The 26159-nt window shown below is 42.4% G+C and overlaps 1 protein-coding gene across 1 annotated transcript; it reads right to left on the bottom strand.

Moving 5' to 3' along the window:
* Positions 1–1624: 1624 nt before the first annotated feature.
* On the bottom strand, positions 1625–25886 carry LOC109903224 (gamma-aminobutyric acid receptor subunit rho-2-like). Its single transcript, XM_031787887.1, has 9 exons — positions 25415–25886; positions 23555–23661; positions 10227–10294; positions 6672–6895; positions 5570–5652; positions 5068–5208; positions 4678–4830; positions 4146–4366; positions 1625–3845 (listed from the first exon to the last, which is right to left on the bottom strand). Exons 1-9 carry the CDS (start codon positions 25573–25575, stop codon positions 3495–3497), a joined length of 1509 nt encoding a protein of 502 aa, XP_031643747.1. The 5' UTR covers positions 25576–25886; the 3' UTR covers positions 1625–3494.
* Positions 25887–26159: the final 273 nt, after the last annotated feature.

The raw sequence follows: 26159 nt of genomic DNA, 5'->3' as shown, positions 1-26159 counted from the left end.
CAAACCCCTGCCGGTCCTCGACCTGCCCTTTGCCTGCCCCATGTTTACAATAAATCATCTGAGAACTGTACTATCTGCCTCCTGTGTCTGCATATGGGTCATATCCTGAGTTGTGATAGTAATGGCTATTTGACCAAGAAGGAGAGTGATGTAGTGCTGCATCAGATGAGCTGGCCTCCACAATCACCCGACCTCAACCCAATTGAGATTGTTTGGGATGAGTTGGACCGCAGAGTGAAGGCAGCCAACAAGTGCTCAGCATACAGTATGTGAGAACTCCTTCAAGTCTGTTGGAAAAGCATTCCAGGTGACTACCTCATGAAGCTGGTTGAGACAATGCTAAGCTGTCATCAAGGCAAAGGGTGGCTACTTTGAAGAGTCTAAAATCTAAAATATATTTTGATGTGTTTAACACTTTTTTGATTACTACATGATTCCATATGTGTTATTTCATAGCTTTGATGTCTTCACTATTTTTCTACAACATAGAAAATAGTAAACATAAAGAAAAACCCTTGAATGAGTAGGTGTGTCCAAAATTTTGACTTGTGCTGTATGTAGCAGACGCTCTAATCCAGAGCAATTTACTGTACAGTCATCGTGTGTGTCCCTAATGGCATCATGTTCTCTATATACTGCCGTGCACTACATTTGACATTACTATTATACTCCACCACCAGGCTGAACTGGTACTTGGTCAAATAGACCTGAATGCAAAGTTAACAACATTGTAGACATACTGTATATTTGTACAAAAGACTTCTGTGGACAAAATAGTTTTTAAACAACCGCTGATACGTACTTGCAGAGCAGTCAATCACGCTGTGGAATACATTAAGAGGAATTCACAAAAGCTAGAGTGGGATGATGAAGAACATCTCTCTCTCTCTCTCTCTCGTGCTTTTCTCTTGTCATCTGTGCCAAATATCCACATAGAACTCAGTCTCTGTCTCTCAGATGCTCGCCAGCTCTTTCATCCTTCGTGAGTGAGTCACACTTACCGTAATATACATAGTAAGCACAGACCCATATATACTGAACAAAAATATAAATGCAACATGTAAAGTGTTGGTCCCATGTTTCATGAGCGGAAATAAAAGATCCCAGAAATATTCCATATGCAAAAATATCATCCCTGTTTGTGAGCATTTATCCTTTGCCAAGATAATTCATCCACCTGACAGGCAAAACAAGAAGTTGATTAAACAGCATGACACTTACATAGGTGCACCTTGTGCTGGGGACAATAAAAGGCCACTCTAAAATGTGCAGTTGTGTCACACAACACAATACCACAGATGTCTCAAGTTTTGAGGGACCGTTCAATTGTCATGCTGACTGCAAGAATGTCCAGAGCTGTTGCCAGATAAATTAATGTTAATTTCTCTACCGGAAGCCGCCTCCACCGTTGATTTAGAGAATTTGGCAGTACGTCCAACTGGCCTCACAAACACAGACCACGTGTAACCACGCCAGCCCAAGACCTCCACATCCAACTTCTTCATCTGAGACCAGCCACCCAGGCAGCTGATGGGACTGAGGAATATTTCTATCTGAAATAAAGCCCTTTTGTGGAGAAAAACTCATTCTGATTGGCTGGGCCTGGCTACCCAGTGGGTGTGCCTATGCCCTCCCAGGCCCACCCATGGCTGTGCCCCTGCCCAGTCATGTGAAATCCATAGATTAGGATATAAGAAATTAATTTCAATTGGTTGATTTCTGTAACTCAGTAAAATTATTGAAATTGTTGCATGTTGCATTTATATATTTTTTCAGTACAGATCAGTCTTATATATGCCAGTGCCGCAGTCAAAAGTCCATCCTAAATATTATCCATTAGTACTAAATGTCCATGTAAACACCAACTGCAGCCTCCCTTGTCCTTGATGAGTGTGTTAAACACATTCATTTGATGAACATAGGATGCATCCCAAATGGCACCCTACTTCCTAGATAGTGCACTACAATTGACCAGGGCCAATACTGCGCCTAAACATTAGACCCTCCTAAACAGTAGATCCTACGCTCCTATACAGTAGACCCTACGCTCCTAAACATTAGACCTTACGCTCCTAAACAGTAGACCCTACGCTCCTAAACAGTAGACCCTACGCTCCTAAACATTAGATCCTACGCTCCTAAACAGTAGATCCTACGCTCCTAAACAGTAGACCCTATGCTCCTAAACATTAGACCCTATGCTCCTAAACAGTAGACCCTACGCTCCTAAACAGTAGACCCTACGCTCCTAAACAGTAGATCCTACGCTCCTAAACATTAGACCCTACGCTCCTAAACATTAGGCCCTACGCTCCTAAACATTAGACCCTACGCTCCTAAACAGTAGATCCTACGCTCCTAAACATTAGACCCTACGCTCCTAAACATTAGGCCCTACGCTCCTAAACATTAGGCCCTACGCTCCTAAACATTAGACACTACACTCCTAAACAGTAGATCCTATGCTCCTAAACAGTAGACCCTACGTTCCTAAACAGTAGACCCTACACTCCTAAACAGTAGATCCTACGCTCCTAAACATTAGACCCTACGCTCCTAAACATTAGGCCCTACGCTCCTAAACAGTAGATCCTACGCTCCTAAACAGTAGATCCTACGCTCCTAAACATTAGGCCCTACGCTCCTAAACAGTAGACCCTACGCTCCTAAACATTAGACCCAACGCTCCTAAACATTAGACCCTACGCTCCTAAACAGTAGACCCTACGCTCCTAAACAGTAGACCCTACGCTCCTAAACATTAGATCCTACGCTCCTAAACAGTAGATCCTACGCTCCTAAACAGTAGATCCTACGCTCCTAAACAGTAGATCCTACGCTCCTAAACAGTAGATCCTACGCTCCTAAACAGTAGACCCTACGCTCCTAAACAGTAGACCCTACGCTCCTAAACAGTAGACCCTACGCTCCTAAACAGTAGATCCTACGCTCCTAAACATTAGATCCTACGCTCCTAAACAGTAGATCCTACGCTCCTAAACAGTAGACCCTACGCTCCTAAACAGTAGACCCTACGCTCCTAAACAGTAGACCCTACGCTCCTAAACAGTAGATCCTACGCTCCTAAACAGTAGACCCTACGCTCCTATACATTAGATCCTACGCTCCTAAACAGTAGATCCTACGCTCCTAAACATTAGATCCTACGCTCCTAAACAGTAGATCCTACGCTACTAAACAGTAGACCCTACGCTCCTAAACAGTAGACCCTACGCTCCTAAACAGTAGACCCTACGCTCCTAAACATTAGACCCTACGCTCCTAAACAGTAGATCCTACGCTCCTAAACAGTAGACCCTACGCTCCTATACAGTAGACCCTACGCTCCTAAACAGTAGATCCTACGCTCCTAAACATTAGGCCCTACGCTCCTAAACATTAGACCCTACGCTCCTAAACAGTAGACCCTATGCTCCTAAACAGTAGACCCTACGCTCCTAAACAGTAGACCCTATGCTCCTATACAGTAGACCCTACGCTCCTAAACAGTATGAACACCAGTAGATTATGTTGAATAGGATATAGGAGCCAGGGAATAACATCCTGGAGTACTTGTCGATGGTGTGTGTATTCTGTATAATATTGAGGGCCCTGATGCCTTTCTTCTTGGTTGTCGTTGACTCGCTGCTGGCAGACAGGTGGACCACTGTGTGTTCTCCAGGAGGCTGCTTCTCAGTCATCATGTCGCGGGGCATATCCATGTCCTCCTCGGGCCCCATAGTTCCTGAGGTGTAGCCGGCCAGGCTGTTAGTGTCCGCCTCGCTGTAGGTCCCGTCTAATAGCATGGTCCTGGTCTGGGACATGCCACAGGTGCAGGGCAGCGACTGCAGGTCAGGAGAGAAGGTGAGAAAGACAGAGGTTGTGCCAGGGAAAATGGAACTAAACTAACTTGAGATGCAAGCCTGTAATTTGAACTTTTGAATTCATGTCAATGAGAGATTTGACATGATGTTGGCATACGTTAGATTTGGCCATAGAAGAGACAAGGAAGTATAACGCGTCAGAAGTGTTTGTTAATCCAACCAAACTGCATGAAATGAAGAGCAAACTGTATTCTCAAGAGATCTTGCGATTTTGTCTTGGAAAAAGGAGTACTGTACAGTACTGTGGTAGCATTTTATTACCTGTGACCTGGCCCTTTCCCTCATCTCGTCTCTCATCTTGCGTTCCCTGCGGTCCTGTGCAGTGGACAGGTAGTTGACAGCAGCATACTCCAGGACAGACAGGAAGACAAACACGAAGCTGACCCACAGGTAGATGTCCACTGCTTTGATGTAGGATACTCTGGGCATGGAGGCGTTGACTCCAGTGATGATGGTGGACATGGTGAGCACTGTAGTGATACCTGCAGGGAACAGGAGAAGGAAATAACAAGAGTTCAAGACTGCTCTCTTCTGTATTCTTTTCCAAGAAGACAGTCAGACCCTGTCGAAGAATCAAACTATCTTTAAATATGTTTACTTTCATCATCCACCAGCACTTTAAAAAGGTCTGACAGAGATGGCTTTACTGTTCCAACCTCTGAAATACACTGTAATAAATGAAAAACTACAGAAAGCCTGACATCTGGCAATGAGGGGATTAAGCAGCACTAGATACAGCATTAACTGTACCACTTCTGAATATTGATCTTCCATAGTAGCGCTAGCATCTTACCCAGGGAGACACGAGCTGGGACGGCCCTGCGGTCAATCCAGAAGGACACCCAAGACAGCATAACCATGAGGGTAGCCGGGAAGTAGGTCTGAAGCAGGAAGAAGAAGATGTGTCTCCGCAGGGTGAAGTTGATGTACAGACGGTTGTACCAGCCTGTACATGAGGAGGAACACAATGGATAGGTATGGATCAATAATAATATCACTGGTAGGGTTGAAAAATGCTGGTAACTTACCAAAAATTCCCAGGTTTTTCAGAAATTTTGGTTGAAGGATTCCAGGTTTTCTGCTTATTCCAACCAAGGATTTCTGGAAAACCAGAGAATTTTTGCAAAGTTACCAGATTTTTTCTGGGAATGTGTGATTCTCACATGGCTATGGTGATTATTACCAGTACTGCTGTAGAAGGCCAGCCGAGATGTGGTGTGGAACTTCTGGATGAGGAACTGAGACAAGGAGATACGGTCATCCGTACTCAAGGACTCATCCCCACTCTTCCAGTACAGCATCAGGTCCTCATCCGTATATGCATCTGGGGGGCACAACCAACGTTAGAGATAAAAGTGGTGCCTGTGTGGGCCAGTGGTAACAACCCCAGCAGGAAACGCACATGTACTGTATAAACCTGAGTTCTGAGTTCAATCCCTGTCTTTCTGACGTCCCCCACTGGTTGAAATAATTATGTTTTCAATGAAATTGACATCTGTGGGTCTCTACTCTTTGCCTGTCTACTCATCTAATTATTCAAAGCTTAAAAACATTTAGATATTCTCAATAATACTGTTCTGTTTGTGTATACTGTAGACAAACAAAATACTAAATAGTATGCCCTGACATATTTTCGAAAGGTCAATGAAGATTTTCAGTGAAACTCTGAAAGTTAGCCTACTCACAGCTCTCTAGCTCCAGGGAGCAGGACTGGGTGTCCAAAGGAAAGCGGCTGAAGTCCATGTTACAGGCTGCTGTCACTGTCACCCTGTACAGTAAGGACAACACAGATCCATGATGTGACATCGACAACTTTACGATTCCTCCATGAGCCTTACAACACATAACATTACGTTCTTGTAGATATTATAGGCTCTTTTTTGCCTTCTGAAATAAATAAAGAGCATCAAAGAATTTGGAAAATGTCATTTTTTGGAGTGCGGTCTCCCTACACTGAATCACATGTTCACAACACCAAATACATTTGGTCCATGATGTTGTCCTTACTGTTCCACACACACCAATTCAAAACTTCACACTGACTATAACTGTATGTAGTAGACGATGTGAAAAAACAGGGCCCCTGTCATGAATAACAATGAGCATGTTCTCAAGCCATTAAAATACAATTTGTGCATATATTGTCTGGTGAATGACTTTGAGCAGCATAAAAGACCAAACTATCTGGCATGAAACAACAACTTAGTAGTACCTTCACATTTTGGACTATTTTTCAAAAGCAGATAAAAAAAGAAATAAAAGAACATCACCAGCCAGAAGCACATTTCTAATTTTAACTAACAACAGGAGCAAAATGCAAATGTATCTTCTTGTCTAGGTGTCAACATACCTACATCCTGCACAGAAGCATGTTATGTTTAGTATAAAAAGTTAGGATACTATTAATATTCCAAACTGAATACATTTAAAATTCTTAAGTCAACAGCTAAGTACATCATTCCAAGTATTGACAATATGAGCAGTCAATCACTTTGGAGCAGCGTGTGTAGGTTTTTGTTTCAGCCCAGCACTAGCACCAGTCAATTTAGAAAGTTAATTGAAATCTGAATTGATCCCAACCCTGCATGACAAAGAATGACCTGCACAATGTCACCAGTAAGGTTGCAAAAATGACTAGATTTTCCAGAAATCCTGGTTGGAGGATTCTGGATTTCCTGCTACCTCTGATTCAGGGAATCTTCCAACCAGGAATTCTTGAAAACAAGGGAATTTTGGAAAAGTGACTGAAATTTTGCAACCCTAGTCCCCAAAGCATCCCAGCTCCACCTCAGGCTGTACAGAACGTGTCCGTCGGGAAAGACCCTGAGCATGATGTTGACTGTGGTGGTGTCATGGATGAAGGATCTCTTGGAGTGGACGAAGAACACATCGGGCACCCAGATCTTCTTGACCAGACGCCCGTCAAATGTCATGCTCTTATTGGTGGAGCTGGTGAAGGACAGACGCTCGTCCTTCCAATAGTGTCTCAGGTACAGGGTCATGGTGAAGTCCTATTGGAGGAGAGGAGAGGAAGGGAAGGGTTTAATGTCTAACTAACGTGTGGATGACCGGAAAATGGAAACAGGACAGTAACTACACCCAGTGAATCATCATACTCTAGGATAGTAACTACACACAGTGAATCATCATACTCTAGCGTAGTAACTATGTACAGTGAATCATCATACTCTTGGATAGTAACTACACCCAGTGAATCATCATACTCTAGAATAGTAACTATGTCCAGTGAATCATCATACTCTAGAATAGTAACTACACACAATGAATCATCATACTCTAGCGTAGTAACTATGTCCAGTGAATCATCATACTCTAGGGTACTGGGGCCCCACAAGGGTGCGTTCTGAGCCCTCTCCTGTACTCCCTGTTCACCCACGACTGCGTGGCCACGCACGCCTCCAACTCAATCATCAAGTTTGCGGACGACACAACAGTGGTAGGCTTGATTACCAACAACGACGAGACGGCCTACAGGGAGGAGGTGAGGGCCCTCGGAGTGTGGTGTCAGGAAAAAAACCTCACACTCAACGTCAACAAAACTAAGGAGATGATTGTGGACTTCAGGAAACAGCAGAGGGAACACCCCCCCATCCACATCGATGGAACAGTAGTGGAGAGGGTAGCAAGTTTTAAGTTCCTCGGCATACACATCACAGACAAACTGAATTGGTCCACTCACACAGACAGCATCGTGAGGAAGGCGCAGCAGCGCCTCTTCAACCTCAGGAGGCTGAAGAAATTCGGCTTGTCACCAAAAACACTCACAAATTCTACAGATGCACAATCGAGAGCATCCTGGCGGGCTGTATCACCGCCTGGTATGGCAACTGCACCGCCCTCAACCGTAAGGCTCTCCAGAGGGTAGTGAGGTCTGCACAACGCATCACCGGGGGCAAACTACCTGCCCTCCAGGACACCTACACCACCCGATGCTACAGGAAGGCCATAAAGATCATCAAGGACATCAACCACCCGAGCCACTGCCTGTTCACCCCGCTGTCATCCAGAAGGCGAGGTCAGCACAGGTGCATCAAAGCTGGGACCGAGAGACTGAAAAACAGCTTCTATCTCAAGGCCATCAGACTGTTAAACAGCCACCACTAACATTGAGTGGCTACTGCCACACACTGTCAATGACACTGACTCTACTCCAGCCACTTTAATAATGGGAATTGATGGGAAATGATGTAAATATATCACTAGCCACTTTAAACAATGCTACCTTATATAATGTTACTTACCCTACATTATTCATCTCATATGCATACGTAGATACTGTACTCTATATCATCGACTGCATCCTTATGTAATACATGTATCACTAGCCACTTTAACTATGCCACTTGGTTTACATACTCATCTCATATGTATATACTGTACTCGATATCATCTACTGTATCTTGCCTATGCTGCTCTGTACCATCACTCATTCATATATCCTTATGTACATATTCTTTATCCCCTTACACTGTGTATAAGACAGTAGTTTTTTTTGGAATTGTTAGTTAGATTACTTGTTCGTTATTACTGCATTGTCGGAACTAGAAGCACAAGCATTTCGCTACACTCGCATTAACATCTGCTAACCATGTGTATGTGACAAATAAAATTTGATTTGATTTGATTTGATTTGGTTAGTAACTACACCCAGTGAATCATCATACTCTAGGATAGTAACTACACCCAGTGAATCATCATACTCTAGAATAGTAACTATGTCCAGTGAATCATCATACTCTAGCATAGTAACTACACACAATGAATCATCATACTCTAGCATAGTAACTATGTCCAGTGAATCATCATACTCTAGGATAGTAACTGTGCCCAGTGAATCATCATATTCTAGGATAGTAACTATGCCCAGTGAATCATCATACTCTAGGATAGTAACTACACCCAGTGAATCATCATATTCTAGGATAGTAACTACACCCAGTAAATCATCATACTCTAGGATAGTAACTATGCCCAGTGAATCATCATATTCTAGGATAGTAACTACACCCAGTAAATCATCATACTCTAGGATAGTAACTATGCCCAGTGAATCATCATACTCTAGGGTAGTAGCTATGTACAGTGAATCATCATACTCTAGGGTAGTAACTATACCCAGTGAATCATCATACTCAAGCATAGTAACTACACCCAGTGAATCATCATACTCTAGGGTAGTAACTACACCCAGTGAATCATCGTACTCTAGGATAGTAACTATGTCCAGAGAATCATCATACTCTAGGATAGTAACTATGTCCAGTGAATCATCATACTCTAGGATAGTAACTATGTCCAGTGAATCATCATACTCTAGGATAGTAACTATGTCCAGTGAATCATCATACTCAAGCATAGTAACTACGCTACTGAGGACATTTGGGGTTGAGTTATCCAATGAGTGAATTATACCCAGAAAATAAAGCTATGACTTTGCAAAAAGTACTATATTATATAAATGCAAGTCTTAAACCCAGCTGTCAGAGCTTACAGAACTTTGGGTTCAAATCCTGTTGGGGCTGAAATTAAGTGTAGGCTGAAAGTCAACGGACAGAGCAGATAAGTCTAGATCAGTGTCTTTGATTTCTCTGCAACCTCTCACACCTCTGGGGTTGAGCTCTACTACAAAGAAACTGAAACCTCCTCCTTCTCCTCCTCCTCCTCCACTTACGGCTCCTCCCCCTCCCCTCCTACTACCCCATCTCCTCCTCCTCCACTTATGCCTCCTCCTACCCTTCCTCCTTCTCCCCCTCCCCTTACGTCTTCTCCTCCACTTACACCTCCTTCTCTGGTCCCCTCTTCCCCACCTCCACCCCCTCCTACTACCCCTCCTCCTCCTCCTCCTCCTCCTCCACTTACTCCTCCTCCTCTGCCTCCTCCTCCCCACTCCTACTACCCCTCCCACTCCACTTACGCCTCCTCCTCCTCTTACTCCTCCTCCCATTACGCCTTCTCCTCCTCCACTTACACCTCTTCCTCCACACCTCCACCCTCTCCTACTACCCCTCCTCCTCCTCTTCCTCTCACCCCATCTTTCAGCCCACTCTCATTATATAATAATAGCAACAGTTGGGAGTACCCATCATTATGATGCCCATCTGCATGGTCACTAACGACTATCAATATGTTACAGTCTGTTAGATCTCAAGGGATTTAGCTAGCACAAAAATACTCCAACAAACCGTGTCAATTTGGATACAGGAAATAATGACTTAAATGTTAATGATGTGGTGATTTTACTCTCACATAATTTCCACAATGCGGAGTTGAAGCTGTTGCGTCATAACTTCAGAGTTCAGAAATTGGGTAGCTTCAACCTACCATGTCTACTTCTGAGATGCTATCCAGGCTCTCCACCTGTACGTCCACTCCGACTGGGATAGCAGGGCCTGGGAAACAAAAAGAAAGAAACCACAGAAAAAGTGATTTGAACAAACTACAGCATATTAATATACAACATACAGAAACACATATGAAGACTATGGGACTAAAAGTGTTGGTTTTAACAATGAACAAGCATTTTGATCCACTTCCAATGTTCTCCAAGTTGCTATATTTCCTCTTCTCTTTAGTTAGCTCCTCAATTCATGCACCTTGGTTTTGGAGGGAGGCAGCGTCTGTGTTCATTTTGCTTTAAACAAACTAAAGCATGCCAGTATCAGGTGGCTCATAGACGGTGACACCTAGTTACAGCGGATGTACCGTATTTAAAGTATCAGGTGGCTCATAGACGGTGACACCTAGTTACAGCTTCTGTACTGTATTTAAAGTATCAGGTGGCTCATAGACGGCGACACCTAGTTACAGCGGATGTACCGTATTTAAAGTATCAGGTGGCTCATAGACGGTGACACCTAGTTACAGCGGATGTACCGTATTTAAAGTATCAGGTGGCTCATAGACGGTGACACCTAGTTACAGCTTCTGTACTGTATTTAAAGTATCAGGTGGCTCATAGACGGTGACACCTAGTTACAGCTTCTGTACTGTATTTAAAGTATCAGGTGGCTCATAGACGGTGACACCTAGTTACAGCGGATGTACCGTATTTAAAGTATCAGGTGGCTCATAGACGGTGACACCTAGTTACAGCTTCTGTACTGTATTTAAAGTATCAGGTGGCTCATAGACGGTGACACCTAGTTACAGCGGATGTACCGTATTTAAAGTATCAGGTGGCTCATAGACGGTGACACCTAGTTACAGCGGATGTACCGTATTTAAAGTATCAGGTGGCTCATAGACGGTGACACCTAGTTACAGCGGATGTACCGTATTTAAAGTATCAGGTGGCTCATAGACGGTGACACCTAGTTACAGCGGATGTACCGTATTTAAAGTATCAGGTGGCTCATAGACGGTGACACCTAGTTACAGCTTCTGTACTGTATTTAAAGTATCAGGTGGCTCATAGACGGTGACACCTAGTTACAGCGGATGTACCGTATTTAAAGTATCAGGTGGCTCATAGACGGTGACACCTAGTTACAGCGGATGTACCGTATTTAAAGTATCAGGTGGCTCATAGACGGTGACACCTAGTTACAGCGGATGTACCGTATTTAAAGTATCAGGTGGCTCATAGACAGTGACACCTAGTTACAGCGGATGTACCGTATTTAAAGTATCAGGTGGCTCATAGACGGTGACACCTAGTTACAGCGGATGTACCGTATTTAAAGTATCAGGTGGCTCATAGACGGTGACACCTAGTTACAGCGGATGTACCGTATTTAAAGTATCAGGTGGCTCATAGACGGTGACACCTAGTTACAGCGGATGTACCGTATTTCCTTACAGGCAAATAAGTCAATGATTCAGCTTTGAACTTTACAGCGAAATTGTTGCTCGGCAATGACTCACTCGTCAAAACCTGACTCAAGTCTAGTACTGTAGACTTAAAGGGAGCGGAAACGATAGGGTTTAGAACCAATTCAGCAGTTCGGGGGCAGAGGAGCAAAGAATCAAGCCCACATTACGCAACTGCACTCTGACAACAAAAACTAGGCCAAGTTCTGGAAAAGCCTCGGTCTTCTCTGCCTTTCCATGTAATAACTGGACCTGCAGTATCCCTGTTACGCCCACAAGGGCCACCAGTAAGTACATTTTAAATCTGTGTAATTCAAAGGAGGACCATACGAGACCTACAGGGCCATATTCAATATTCATCAATGTTGCACTTCCACCTAAGACTTACCCCACACCAGCTTGTCGCCAGTATTTAATGATAATGTGAGCTCTAGTATTATGGTGTTTCTATCAGGAGTGTGACATTAAAGACTTGTGGCAAGCAGAATGCTCTGTAAGTAAGTGTTAAAGTTCACAGCCATTGTTATGTAAATACAATCTGAAAAGTATCAATGGCTCTAAATCAGAGCAGGTCCGTTGGAGCCGTGGTCCAGTGAGACATGGGGTGCTGGCCCGCATAGATGGAAGCAGAAAAGTCTGAGCCTTTTGGGTAGAACAATGGGGTAAAATCTCAGATGGAAACTCTGCACAAGCGTCTCAGAGTAGGAGTGGTGATCTAGGATCAGTTTTGTTTTTTATATATATATTTTAAAAAATGAATGGACTGGGGGGTGCTAATCCTAGATCAGCACTCTTACTCTGAGACTCTTTAGAAATACGAGCCCAGGATGAAGAACATAGGTTACAGCACACAGTGAATGACATCTGGACTCACTTCTCTGACCCGATGCAACACGTTACGTTTCAGACAACCTACGACCTCCTGAAAATGAGTATAATATTAATCAGACCACTTCACATTGCCAGTCTGGTGCAGTATGTATAACACATACTGTCACGCAGCAGCAAATAGTCTCCTGCATACCTCTATGTCATACACTTTATGTATCAATACAGTCTGTAATCTGATGCCAGATTAGAGTCAGTGCCTTCCAAAGCCATTGAGACAGCAGCAGAGGAGGAGTCTTTATGGCACTTTGGGATTACTAAAATGATAAAGGAATTATCACTGTCTGCATCTGAAATAGCATCATATTCCCTAGTAGTGTTTTGACCACAGCCATTGGAATAGGTTGACATTTGGGATCTAAACATACACTGTCTGTGAGAGGCAGAGGGGTACAAGCCCTAAATATTATCTGGATAGAATAGCATCTACTGATGTATGGAGACAGATTCACTGCAGCGAAGACATCATTACAGAAAATACAAATTACAGCTGACATTTCAGAAGAGGTTGTAAATGTGGATTTGCCTGCCAGCTGCTTTTAGATTTTATGTGGTTCAAAATCACTTAATGAGGAACGTATTCCAAGTTCTTAATGAGGAACGTATTCCAAGTTCTTAATGAGGAACGTATTCCAAGTGTTTTGCTTCTGAATCCGTCTTCTGCATCAATCAGAGTATATGGGCTGAGAAAGAGTGTCCCAACTGGCACCCTATTCCCTTTATAGTGCACTACTTTTGACCAGGGCTCATAGGACTCTGGTCAAAAGTAGTGTACTATTTAGGGAATAGGGTGCCATTTGGGAATTGCAAAGATGTGCCTCTCTTTCCCCTAATAAGATGCATGGTTATTAGCTTGTCTGTGGAAGCAATTATAGAACAAACCAGCTTTGCCACTACATGCGATATGATGTACATGATGCAACTTCCTATTTGTGTTTGCATCACTGGGTGAAATAAAGGCTTTCGTTAATTGGGATAACTAGCACAGACAATACTGTAACTAACCTAAGTGCTCCATCCTCACTCTAAATGACATCTATTAACATCATGTGGACACATAACTATAGCCAGAGGAAAGATCTAGAACTGGAGTTGCATGGTTGTTTCACTCTGCCATAGATAGTACTGTATATTACGCAGCAACACATCCTACAACCTGTTGGTTATTTGTTTACATGTATGTACATATCTCTCCTGGGGAATCTGTGATCGGGTTAGATCCACATTCATAAGACTCTGTGTTGGGTAAACCATGCTGGTACAATGTATGTACATATCTCTCCTGGGGAATCTGTGATCGGGTTAGACCCACATTCATATGACTCTGTGTTGGGTAAACCATGCTGGTACAATGTATGTACATATCTCTCCTGGGGAATCTGTGATCGGGTTAGATCCACATTCATATGACTCTGTGTTGGGTAAACCATGCTGGTACAATGTATGTACATATCTCTCCTGGGGAATCTGTGATCGGGTTAGATCCACATTCATAAGACTCTGTGTTGGGTAAACCATGCTGGTACAATGTATGTACATATCTCTCCTGGGGAATCTGTGATCGGGTTAGACCCACATTCATATGACTCTGTGTTGGGTAAACCATGCTGGTACAATGTATGTACATATCTCTCCTGGGGAATCTGTGATCGGGTTAGACCCACATTCATATGACTCTGTGTTGGGTAAACCATGCTGGTACAATGTATGTACATATCTCTCCTGGGGAATCTGTGATCGGGTTAGACCCACATTCATAAGACTCTGTGTTGGGTAAACCATGCTGGTACAATGTATGTACATATCTCTCCTGGGGAATCTGTGATCGGGTTAGACCCACATTCATAAGACTCTGTGTTGGGTAAACCATGCTGGTACAATGTATGTACATATCTCTCCTGGGGAATCTGGGATCGGGTTAGACCCACATTCATATGACTCTGTGTTGGGTAAACCATGCTGGTACAATGTATGTACATATCTCTCCTGGGGAATCTGGGATCGGGTTAGACCCACATTCATATGACTCTGTGTTGGGTAAACCATGCTGGTACAATGTTGGAATAAACCCCCCCACTCCCCACTGGGCAAAACTTTTCATTTCCCTATGGTTTTTAACTCAGTGTGTGTGAGCATGTGTGTATATCAGGCTTATGGATATCAGATAATCCCCCCCCCCCCACACACACACACAGTTAGCCAATCTGCATCCTTTCACTCTGACCTTGGTTCGATTTGCCCTAAATTTGTCCCAGTTCTGACATTTGGACTAAAAGAGACCCAGGAGATCAATAGTTTCTGACTGTTTCTGCATAGTAGTCATCAATACAATGTTCTCTTTTTACAACTTGAGATAAATACATTAACAGCATGGTGATGGCTGGTACATTGAATTTCTATTTCAAAACAAACATGTTGATTTAGAGTTACAGTATGTAAAAAATTATGCTAATATCGATACCATGACTTGACTGGAATGTGTGGGATTTCAAAATGTCAAAAGTTTAAAAGGATTTGAACACTCCATTTCATGTTTGTTTAGAGTTACATTATAATAAAACTCTATAGTCAAATGTATTTATTTTATTCATCTTTATGCATTACTTTACTATAAATAATCATTGCAAAAAGGGGTAATTTTAAGGAGAGTGTTACCATTCCCCTTTAAGTATGTATGGAGCCTTAGTTGAAATAGCAAAAGCACTCCTTTGGTAGTGAAAGTTAAAAACATTTACTGTGTTGGTGACATCTCAACTCATTGAACTAAGTGGCGACTGTAATAGTGCAGCAGTCTAGACACTCTTATAATGAGTATTACACTGTTTACACCAGGGCTCTACATTGTGTACAGACAGAAGTTGTCTGGAGTCAATTTGCATTAAAGGATGATATTAATGATTTAATAGTAGGCCTATGAATTAATGAAAAACTCATAATATTGACACTCCAACTCCACATCAGAAACGTGGCAGCATATTGCACATAAAATGTCTTTAAAGGACATAAACTGAGGGTAAAAAGACCTCCTGGAGTGACTAAATAAAAAATGCACTGATGCAAACCCCATGCACTTCTGTCCAAGGACCTCATGTTGCCATCTTTTAGTGCTTTGTGGAACAAAGTTTGGGTGAAATAGGCCTACAGACATGGGGTCTCACTTGAAAAAAAGAAAACATTTGCAAACTGGTAATGTCTTGAGGCTACATCACATACGGTACTCTATTCCTAAGCAGTGCACTATGTAGAAAATACGATGCCATTTGGAATTCAGAAAAAGTCTCAATTTAAATATATTTATCACCCTAACAATGTTGTTCAGTAAGACGATGTCACTACTAGTGTTATGTATGTTACAGTAATACTTAGTACTACTCATTACTGTCTGTACTGTATGTCTTAGTACTACTCAGTACTGTCCGTACTGTAAATCTCAGTACTACTCAGTACTGCCCGTACTGTAAATCAATCTCAGTACTACTCAGTACTGTCCGTACTGTAAATCTCAGTACTACTCAGTACTGTCCGTACTGTAAATCTCAGTACTACTCAGTACTGTCCGTACTGTAAATCTCAGTACTACTCATTACTGTCCGTACTGTAAATCTCAGTACTACTCATTACTGTCCGTACTGTAAATCTCAGTACTACTCATTACTGTCCGTACTGTAAATCTCAGTACTACTCAGTACTGTCCGTACTGTAAATCTCAGTACTACTCAATACTGTCCGTACTGTAAATCTCAGTACTACTCAATACTGTCCGTACTGTAAATCTCAGTACTACTTAGTACTTTTAACTGTGTCCTTTAAACTGAGCTAGGCTTGCAGCCCATTTCGTCTGTTTGTTGGGAAAGAGAGTTATGGATGGTAAACAGCTGTCGGCACAAGTCCCTGGTGCATCATGTGCTAATCCACGCGGTCAGCAGGAGAAACCCCTGCCATCTTAATCTGGTCATGATCGTTAGCATTTCCGGCAAGAGCTGGATTTACGAATGGGCACGAAGTGCATGTGCCCCGGGGCTCCGACCTAAATATATATATATATACTTTTTTGGGTTGAGGGCCATCTGTAAGTCTCAATTCTAGACATGACAAAATGTGCAGAATTGCAGGAAATTGGCTTTGAATCTGCTAAATGTTCTCTTAGCCTCATAACAAAATTTGTAGAATGGGATGATAAACTGCACATTTTCCCCTCCGCCCCAAATCCAGCCATGTTTCCGGCTAGGCTAAGCTAAACTAAGGCTAGCAGCTAGCTACAGCGGGCAATACCAATCTAGATGCTATGGGTAGGCTAGGCTAAGGCGTCAGCATGCTTCAGTTCAGCTGGTGCTCGCATACTTCCCTAAAAGACATTTGCTTGAAGAATTAGAAAAAAGCGGGATTGGTACAGTTTGTCCATCTTGAGACGCCATAGACAGAATAGTCTGAATGAATCTAAAATAGCTCAAGGAGATCTTAGTCGCTCAATTTGACATCTAACTAAGAGGTTTAGCAGGTGGTGGATGGGTTAATAAAAAATAAATAATAATAATAATAATAATGTTTGGTGCAGTATTTCTCAATGAAATACTGAAAACAAGTCATCTTTCGTTGAATGACAACCAAGACTATTTTAAAGAATCCCTACTGTTGACCAATCACCGACGAAGAGGCGTAGACTTCGGCTACAGACTTCAGCTACTGACTTTAGCTTGCCTTGAGAAAAGAATGTGTGCCCGAACAGCCCCTCCCCCAAAAAACTTACTGAAGTATAAAATGAACAAAAATGTCACAAAATATAATCATAATATATGCACAAACTCTTCTGAACTATTTCAGCTGGGAAGCATGCGAACGCCTTAAGGCTATAGCAGCCTCTGCAGAGCTATTTTACTGGACAGTTTTATCTCAATTTCTTCCTTCAAAGACTCAATCATGGACACTCTTACTGACAGTTGTGGCTGCTTTGTGTGATGTATTGTTGTCTTTACCTTCTTGCCCTTTGTGCTGTTGTCTGTGCCCAACAATGTTTGCACCATGTTTTGTACTCCTACCGTTTTGTGCTGCTACCATATTATTGTCATGTTGTGTCGCTACCATGCTGCTGTGTTGTCATGTGTTGCTGCCATGCTATGTTGTTGTCTTAGGAATCTCAGGAGTTGAAGTCATAAACAGCGCTGTGACTCAAGCATTGCTAAGAGCTGCTGGCAAACACAGTGACGTTTGAATGAATGTTTACGAGCCTGCTGCTGCCTAACACCGCTCAGTCAGACTGCTCTATCAAATATCAAATTATAGACTTAATTATAATATAATTATAATTATATTGATTGTTTTTTATAAGGTAAGTTTAATGCTAGCTAGCAACTTTCCTTGGCTCCTTGCTGCACTCGCGTAACAGGTGGTCAGCCTGCCACACATTTTCCTCGTGGAATGCAATGTAATCGGCATCCAAAATGCTGATTACCGATTGTTATGAAAACTTGAAATCGGCCCTAATTAATCGGCCATGCCGGTCGACCTCTAACACACAGACGGACGGACAGACACAAAAACACAAATGACACTTCTGAGTTGGCAGATTCATGAATGTCACAGCAGAGCATAGCCGTATTCCAGCCATAGTGTACACAGTGGCACAGTGGCAAAAGTGTTTACAATGTGTTGGCCTCTCCTCTTCTCTCCTCTCCATTCCTCTCCTCTTCTCTCTCTTCCTCTCCTCTCCTCTCCTCTCCTCTCCTCTCCTCTCATCTTCCTTCCTCTCCTCTCATCTCCCTTCCTCTCCTCTTCTCTCTCTCTCCTCTTTCTTCCTCTCCTCTCCACTCCCTTCCTCTCCTCTTCTCTCCTCTCATCTTCCTTCCTCTCCTCTCATCTCCCTTCCTCTTCTCTTCTCTCCCTTCCTCTACTCTCATCTCCTCTCCTCTTCTCTCCTCTCATCTTCCTCTCCTCTCATCTCCCTTCCTCTCCTCTTCTCTCTCTCTCCTCTCCCTTCCTCTCCTCTCCTCTCCTCTTCCTTCCTCTCATCTCCCTTCCTCTTCTCTTCTCTCCCTTCCTCTCCTCACCACTCCTCGGCTGTGAGAGGGAACTTCACTGTGTGATTTATTGTGGTGGTTAAAGAGTAGAGTGAACCTCACTGTTGACCTTGTGGACTGAGATAAATCCTTAATTCCACTAAACCAGCACATTTCTGAAAAGCATGCATACTGTGGCTTCACTTAACATCCAGTACCCATTATCATGTGAATGGTGCACAGTGCTCTCTCTCTCTCTCTACATCTCCATGCATCACATGATACCAGACTACTCCCCTTTTCATGGATAAGCAAGATTAATGCATTAATGCAGTCTTTTACCCAGGATTAATAGTAATGAATCCATCCTACCAATGCACTAGATTAGACCTTTTCACTTTTGTCGGATGAAACACCTGAAATGTCAAACTATATGACTATACAGTCATATATAAGGGTAGAAGGGCAACAGTTTCATAATGTAAGCCTAATAACTGTATGGGTCCCAAGACATGCACACATTAGCCTTAAACTTCCCACAGCCTTTTAAAATGCAAGGAGAGGGGCTAAAATAAGCCAAGCATGTACAGGGAAAATCTCCTTTACTGGGCCATTTGCATGCAGAAAGGAGAGGAGAGGAGAGGAGAGGAGAGGAGAGGAGAGGAGGATACTGTTACTGTTTGAGCCTGGGTGAGCTTCCATATGTATCCTCGTGTGTGTGTGTGTGTCTGTGTCTGTGTGTGTGTGTGTGTGTGTGTGTGTGTGTGTGTGTGTGTGTGTGTGTGTGTGTGTGTCTGTGTGTGTGTGTGTGTCTGTGTGTGTGTGTGTGTGTGTGTGTGTGTGTGTGTGTGTGTGTGTGTGTGTGTGTGTGTGTGTGTGTGTGTGTGTGTGTGTGTGTCTGTCTGTGTGTGTGTGTGTGTGTGACCCCCTGCTGATCGATGTGCCACACATTCGTTCCCCTGCAGTAATGATCCCTGTCACAGTCGAGGAGAGGAGACAAGCCCCTCTACACCCCCCAAAACAGAAACTTTCATCAGATCGGCTCCAAACAAGAAACAAGTTGAGAAGATAACATCAAAAGGAAAGAAGACTTGCGCATGCTCTTTCTTTCTGTCCTCTCTTTTCTCTCGTTTTCAAATGCAGCATCTCCAAACATCGTTAAAAAAGCTGTCTTTGTCACAAAGAAAACAATCCTAAAGTTTGGGGTGGTAGATTTCTCGGCTGCGACGAACGAAGCAAACTTTTATGTGCATCAACACAAAGACTAGCCCTGAGCAACAGTCTCATCTGAACCCATCCAATAATACAAGTCTACTGCTTAGATTTCAAAGACTCAAAGCACTAAGAAATACTCTCTAAATTCACTTACAGTTTGAGGAGGAAATCCATGAAGCATCTCATGAACTGTTCTCAACACGCTACTGCACAAAGAACACGAGGAGTCAAGTTTGTAGGCTATAACAAGCTAAAGTTTACAGTATGTGCCAACTTAGTAGACAGCTTGAAAAATTCCTTTTCAGATGCTTTAGTGGGGTAGCTGGATGTCAGAAATGTAATTATTCGGAGGTAACCGAAAAAGAGGCTTAAAACCATAGAATTAAAATAGAGTAGAATAGGATAGAATCAGTGCACCCGTTATGGCATCATTGACTTGAATGGGAATGTCCGCTCTACTTACTCTAAATCTATGCTTAAAACTCAGGTCCAAGACAGCAAATCTAATTGATTACGCAACTACTGTATAATTATATTTATGGCAAAGTATTTATAGGTTCCAGACAGTAAGAACCTAACTTTGTGCTTTGCTTTTCTAACAAGCAGGAGAAGTTGCAGGTCCATTAGGATATTCTGAGTCAGTAACTTGGCATATACAGTTGAAGTCGGAAGTTTAAATACACTTAGGTTGGAGTCAATAAAACTCGTTTTTCAACCACTCCACAAATTTCTTGTTAACAAACTATAGTTTTGGCAATTCGGTTAGGACATCTACTGTGTGCATGACACAAGTAATTTTTCCAACAATTGTTTACAGACAGATTATTTCACTTATAATTCACTGTATCACAATTCCAGTGGGTCAGAAGTTTACATACAATAAGTTGACTGTGCTTTTAAACAGCTTAGAAAATTCCAGTTAATTATGTCATGACTTTAGAAGCTTCTGATAGGCTAACTGACATCATTTGAGTCAGTTGGAGGTGTACCTGTGTATGTATTTCAAGGCCTACCTTCAAGCTCAGTGCCTCTTTGCTTGACATCATGGGAAAATCAAAATAAATCAGCCAAGACCTCAGAAAAAAAATTGTAGACCTCCACAAGTCTGATTCATTCTTGGGCGTTTCCAAATGCCTGAAGGTACCACGTTCATCTGTACAAACAATAGTACGCAAGTATAAACACCATGGGACCACGCAGCCGTCATACCGCTCAGGAAGGAGACGCGTTCTGTCTCCTAGAGATTAACGTACTTTGGTGCGAAAAGTGCAAATCAATCTCAGAACAACAGCAATGGACCTTGTGAAGATGCTGGAGGAAACAAGTACAAAAGTATCTATATCCACAGTAAAACAAGTCCTATATCGACATAACCTGAAAGGACGCTCAGCAAGGAAGAAGCCACTGCTCCAAAACTGACATTAAAAAGCCAGACTACGGTTTGCATCTGCACATGGGGACAAAGATCATACTTTTTTGGAGAAATATCCTCTGGTCTGATGAGACAAAAATAGAACTGTTTGGCCATAATGACCATTGTTATGTTTGGAGGAAAAAGGGGGAGGCTTGCAAGCTGAAAAACACTATCCCAACCGTGAAGCATAGGGGTGGCAGCATCATGTTGTGGGGGTGCTTTGCTGCAGGAGGGACTGGTGCACTTCACAAAATAGATGGCATCATGAGAAGGGAAATTACGTGGATATATTGAAGCAACATCTCAAGACATCACTCAGGAAGTTTAAGCTTGGTCACAAATGGGTCTTCCAAATGGACAATGACCCCAAGCATACTTCCAAAGTAGTGGAAAAATGGCTTAAGGACAACAAAGTCAAGGTATTGGAGTGGCCATCACAAAGGCCTGACCTCAATCCTATAGAACATTTGTGAGCAGAACTGAAAAAGTGTGTGCGAGCAAGGGGGCCTACAAACCTGACTCAGTTACACCAGCTCTGTCAGGACGAATGGGCCAAAATTCACCCAACTTATTGTGGGAAGCTTCTGGAAGCTACTCAAAATGTTTGACCCAAGTTAATCAATTTAATGGCAATGCTACCAAATACTAATTGAGTGTATGTAAACTTCTGACCCACTGGGAATGTGATGAAAGCTGAAAGAAATCATTTTCTCTACTATTATTCTGACATTTCACATTCTTAAAATAAAGTGGTGATCCTAACTGACCCAAGACAGGGCATTTTTATTAGGATTAAATGTCAGGAATTGTGAAAAACTGAGTTTAAATGTATTTGGCTAAGGTGTATGTAAACTTCCGACTTCAACTATATACAAGGCGATTAGAAATACCAGACGGGCTCATTTTTCTAACTTGATCACTAATAATCTGAATAATTTGACAATTGTCTTCTTGACCATTGATGGCCTGATAAATCCTAACCCCACAAACCTATGTGAACTTTCCTCCACATCTAAATTTGATGAGTTTGCAGCATATTTCAGAGATAAATAACCAACAATAGGCTGGGTGTCAGTCAAGCAAGACCTGATGAGAAGTTTGATGACGTGTGCCCTAGCCTACCACGCAAAGGCACAATGAATTTATTTTCCCTGGTTGACACAGACATGTTCAAGATATTGATAGCACAACTTAATAAGCCTTCTACCTGCCTTCTTGATCCAATCCGCACCACCTTCTTCAAAACAGTTTTTAAATTAATATCTGAAGAAGTGTTAATCACTTCCTGTTCACAGGCAACTTCCTACCTGCACTGAAACCTGCTATGAAACCCCTTTTGAAAAAAAGTCATCTAGATTCTTCAGCTCTTAGCAATTTTGGGCCAATCTCCAACCTTCCATTCTTAAGATGTATCTTTGGAAAGTTCCAATCTGGTTTTCGGGCCCACCACAGCCCAGATACAGCCTTAATTAAAGTGGTAAACGATCTTAAAGCCAACACAGATGCCAAACATTTCTCTCTCCTTGTACTCTTGGATTGAAGGTGATGCATTCAACACTGTTGACCATGATGTCCTTCTTGACAGACTGGAGAGGTGGGTTGCACTCTCCGGTCGAGTTCTAAATTGGTTTAGGATCTATTTAACCAATCTAGTTTTTAAATCAACCCACGATTGTGCACCCCAATACATGTCAGACATGCTTTTAAGTTACATACCCAGTAGGTCCCTCAGGTCCTCTGGCTCTGGCCTTTTAACTATCCCAAAGCCTCGGACCAAGAGGCAAGGAGAGGCAGCCATACTATACTATTTTTTATCCTCTTATGTTTGTTTTGTGGTAAATATTTCATTGTTTTTTTGTTTTTTTTCCCCCTGCAAAGATCATTTTGTTGCCTTCCATGTCTGAAATGTGCTGTATAAATAAAGTTTTATTTGATGTACTTGGAGGATAAGAATTGAGCACATTCTCTCCCTTTACTGTAGGTGTGTAATTCACCTGTCATGCTGGACAGTACTCTGAATGAACTAACAGCTAAACCATTGAAATCAGTAACTAAGTGAAGTGAACTAACACTATGGAAATGGCATACGTGGCATCACCATTTCACATTCAGCAGATGTTATTATCCAGAGTGACTTAGAGTGAGTGCATTCAACTAAGGTAAGTAAATACTATGAATGGGAAATCTAACAGCAGTTCCTGCATGTTGTGTTTTACATGACATCTTACATACAAATGGGGTCCCCCAAAAGAGCACCCAATAAGAGCGTATCTGGTCTCTTCGGCCAGTGTGTGTGTATGCGTGTGCGTGCGTGTGTAAGTGATCCCTACCTCCAAATGCCGGCCTCATGGTGAAATCATGATCATCTACTTTCAGAAGCTGCTCTGTCTTCAGCTTGCGATTCTTGGTCACATCTGGAGGTTTCTTTGTCAAGGAACTGGGAGATGACAAAACAAGACAACACCATATTAATGAATGATGAGTTGATAACTGGTGGAATGATTTACACAAAGGACATTCTAAATGAGCGTTATTGCGAAAGCCATTAGGAATCTGAATGTGTCTGTGTCCTAAACGGGACCCTTTTCCCTAGTGTACTACTTATGAGCATAATGCAATAGGGCTCTGGTCGTGCACAAAAGTAGTGCACTATATAGGGAATAGGGTGCTATTTGGGAAGCCTTTGACTCCATTAAATGCACTGGTTACAAATGTGCCTATTCTTGTAAAGGGCTCCCTTGCCAAAGAGACCTTGGTCTCTATGGGAACAATAGAACTACAATAGAACTGCCTAAATAAAGGTTAAATAAAACATGTAAATATCAAGCACAATCAAAGCTGAATGGGAAATGTTGCTTTTCAATGATAACCAGGGCCAACTCTAGCTTTTTGGGGCCCTAAGTGAGACATGTTAGTTCCCCCTCCCTATTGATGGTGGAGAGAACATTTTTTATTTTAAATTTAATTTCCTGCAATTCTACACATTTTGCCATCGGGTGTATAGAAAATGTTCCAGTTTTAAAGCAAGTTTTCTGAAGTTCTACACATTTTGCCATGGGGCGGAGAGAAAATGTGGCAATTTTATGACATATTTCATGGAACTCATTTTGGGGTGGAGATAATTTATTTCAGTTTTTCAAATTAATTTGAAAGCAAATGTCCTGCTATTCTACACGTTTGGCCATTACTGATTTCATGCTCATAGTTCCCAGTGGGAAATTGCACATGAACGACCCTCCAAATGGGAAACTCAGAGAAAATGATGTTCCTGGAGTAGCTAAGCTGTGATGTTTAACTACCGACCTTTCACCTTTTCAATTAAAAGATGATTACAAATAATTTTTTGACAATTAGAACTTGTCAATATGGAGAATATAGTTAGTTTGACCATATGTCAATGTTAAGCAAGCTAGCTAACGTTTTATTAGCAATGTGAGCTAGTTTATCAAGCTTCCCAGTGTTTATGTCCTTTATGCCTGGAGCTGGCCCTGGTGATAACAGTAACATGTTATCTGCAGCCCGCTCCCATCTTTGACAGATAGACAAAACGTGCCCGAGAGACGTGGTCGTGCTTTGATCGTACTGGAGGCACTGGCAGCCAGCTGCTAACCTGTCATTGATGAGTAGGAACAACAAGTACCTATAGGTCCTACCCTGGCTGTCTAGTGTAAAACTTGAAACGACCACCTTCTGTCTGGGTCATGATGCATTTGTACTGCTTTCTTCACTCTTTAACCTCATCCTCAGGCTCAATTGCTACCAGATAGAGATCTTTCTCATATATCCCTTATAATGACTGTAGTTATTGAATATTTGTTCCATGTCCAATTCTGTCTGCAGTGCACAATGAATGATTAGGCTATATTAACACTGCATTTTGATTGTCTGCGTGGATCATCACAATCACTATGTTTATAATCATCATCTTCGTCGCAATGATCATCAACATCTTATTTTTCTACTTCATCATCATCAACGTGTATCATGATGTTCCAATCTACTGCATCAAGAAAGAGTGATATCAAGTTTTGTGAAATTCAACCTTTGATGAAGAAGAATATTGTGTACCCCTCAGATGACCAGACACATCATAGCAATGAACCATGTTGACAGACAGACATGGAACAGACCTTGAACCATTGCGCACCAAAAACCCACACCTGGGTGATCAATATTCGGGTACCACTTACGGGCCATGCTTTGTGGTCTCTGGTCCAAGCTTTGCCGTCTCCACGGTTTCCGTCCATCTCCGTACTCGGTGTCCAAGCCTACGGCATTCCCCGGTAACGACCAAACAGAAGAGTAAAAACAGCGGTTTAGTCAGATAAGGCATCGTGCCACGGACAAGCATAAAATTCCACAAGTGAGTCCAAAAGCCCGTTCAGTCCATGACTTGTCCTACAGGTATACGGCTTTGAATACCAACGCATCTTCTCGCTCACGGACAACCAAGCGTTCTGACAGGCATTGCAAAAGGGTTTGATGATGTGTAGGTTGTGTATAAATACGGCTGCTTGGGAATCTATACTCCGAAAGATTTCCTCCGATTGTCATTGGTTAGCAACTGCACAGTTGTTTCGATGCGCGCAGCAGTCAGTCGCAACCACACTGTTGGTCATTGTAGCAGACGCAGACTCACAGCAAGCACACATGGAGGCATGGAGCACCGCGTCTACACTTCTGGCATGTTAAACATGCTTGATGAAACCATGTATGAGTATGTAGTGTAACCTCAAAATAACACCAAAGTAGCCTAGAGCACAGAGGAGGCGCAGAGATTGTCCTACGACTAATCCAGCCTGGTCTCATAGACTAGATGTAACATAGTAAATCTAATTCCGGGATAGACAAATTAGTATGCTATCAAGTCAAATGTATTGGTCATATACACTTGTTTAGCAGATGTTATTGCGGGAGTAGCGAAATGCTTGTAAG

This window comes from Oncorhynchus kisutch, linkage group LG14 (genome assembly GCF_002021735.2).
Source record: "Oncorhynchus kisutch isolate 150728-3 linkage group LG14, Okis_V2, whole genome shotgun sequence".
In the NCBI taxonomy this organism is placed as follows: domain Eukaryota; kingdom Metazoa; phylum Chordata; class Actinopteri; order Salmoniformes; family Salmonidae; genus Oncorhynchus; species Oncorhynchus kisutch.
This window is presented reverse-complemented; position numbering and strand designations above follow the sequence as displayed.

What these genes read in the sequence shown, in the direction of transcription:
- LOC109903224 (XM_031787887.1), bottom strand. Translation starts at nt 25,575, where the DNA reads ATGCTTGTCCGTGGCACGATGCCTTATCTGACTAAACCGCTGTTTTTA. An exon ending in CATGAGGCCGGCATTTGGAG is followed by an intron (nt 10,295 to 23,554) that starts GTAGGGATCACT and finishes TTTGTTTCCCAG; the next exon opens with GCCCTGCTATCCCAGTCGGA. An exon ending in CACGTTCTGTACAGCCTGAG is followed by an intron (nt 5,653 to 6,671) that starts GTGGAGCTGGGA and finishes CTTACTGTACAG; the next exon opens with GGTGACAGTGACAGCAGCCT.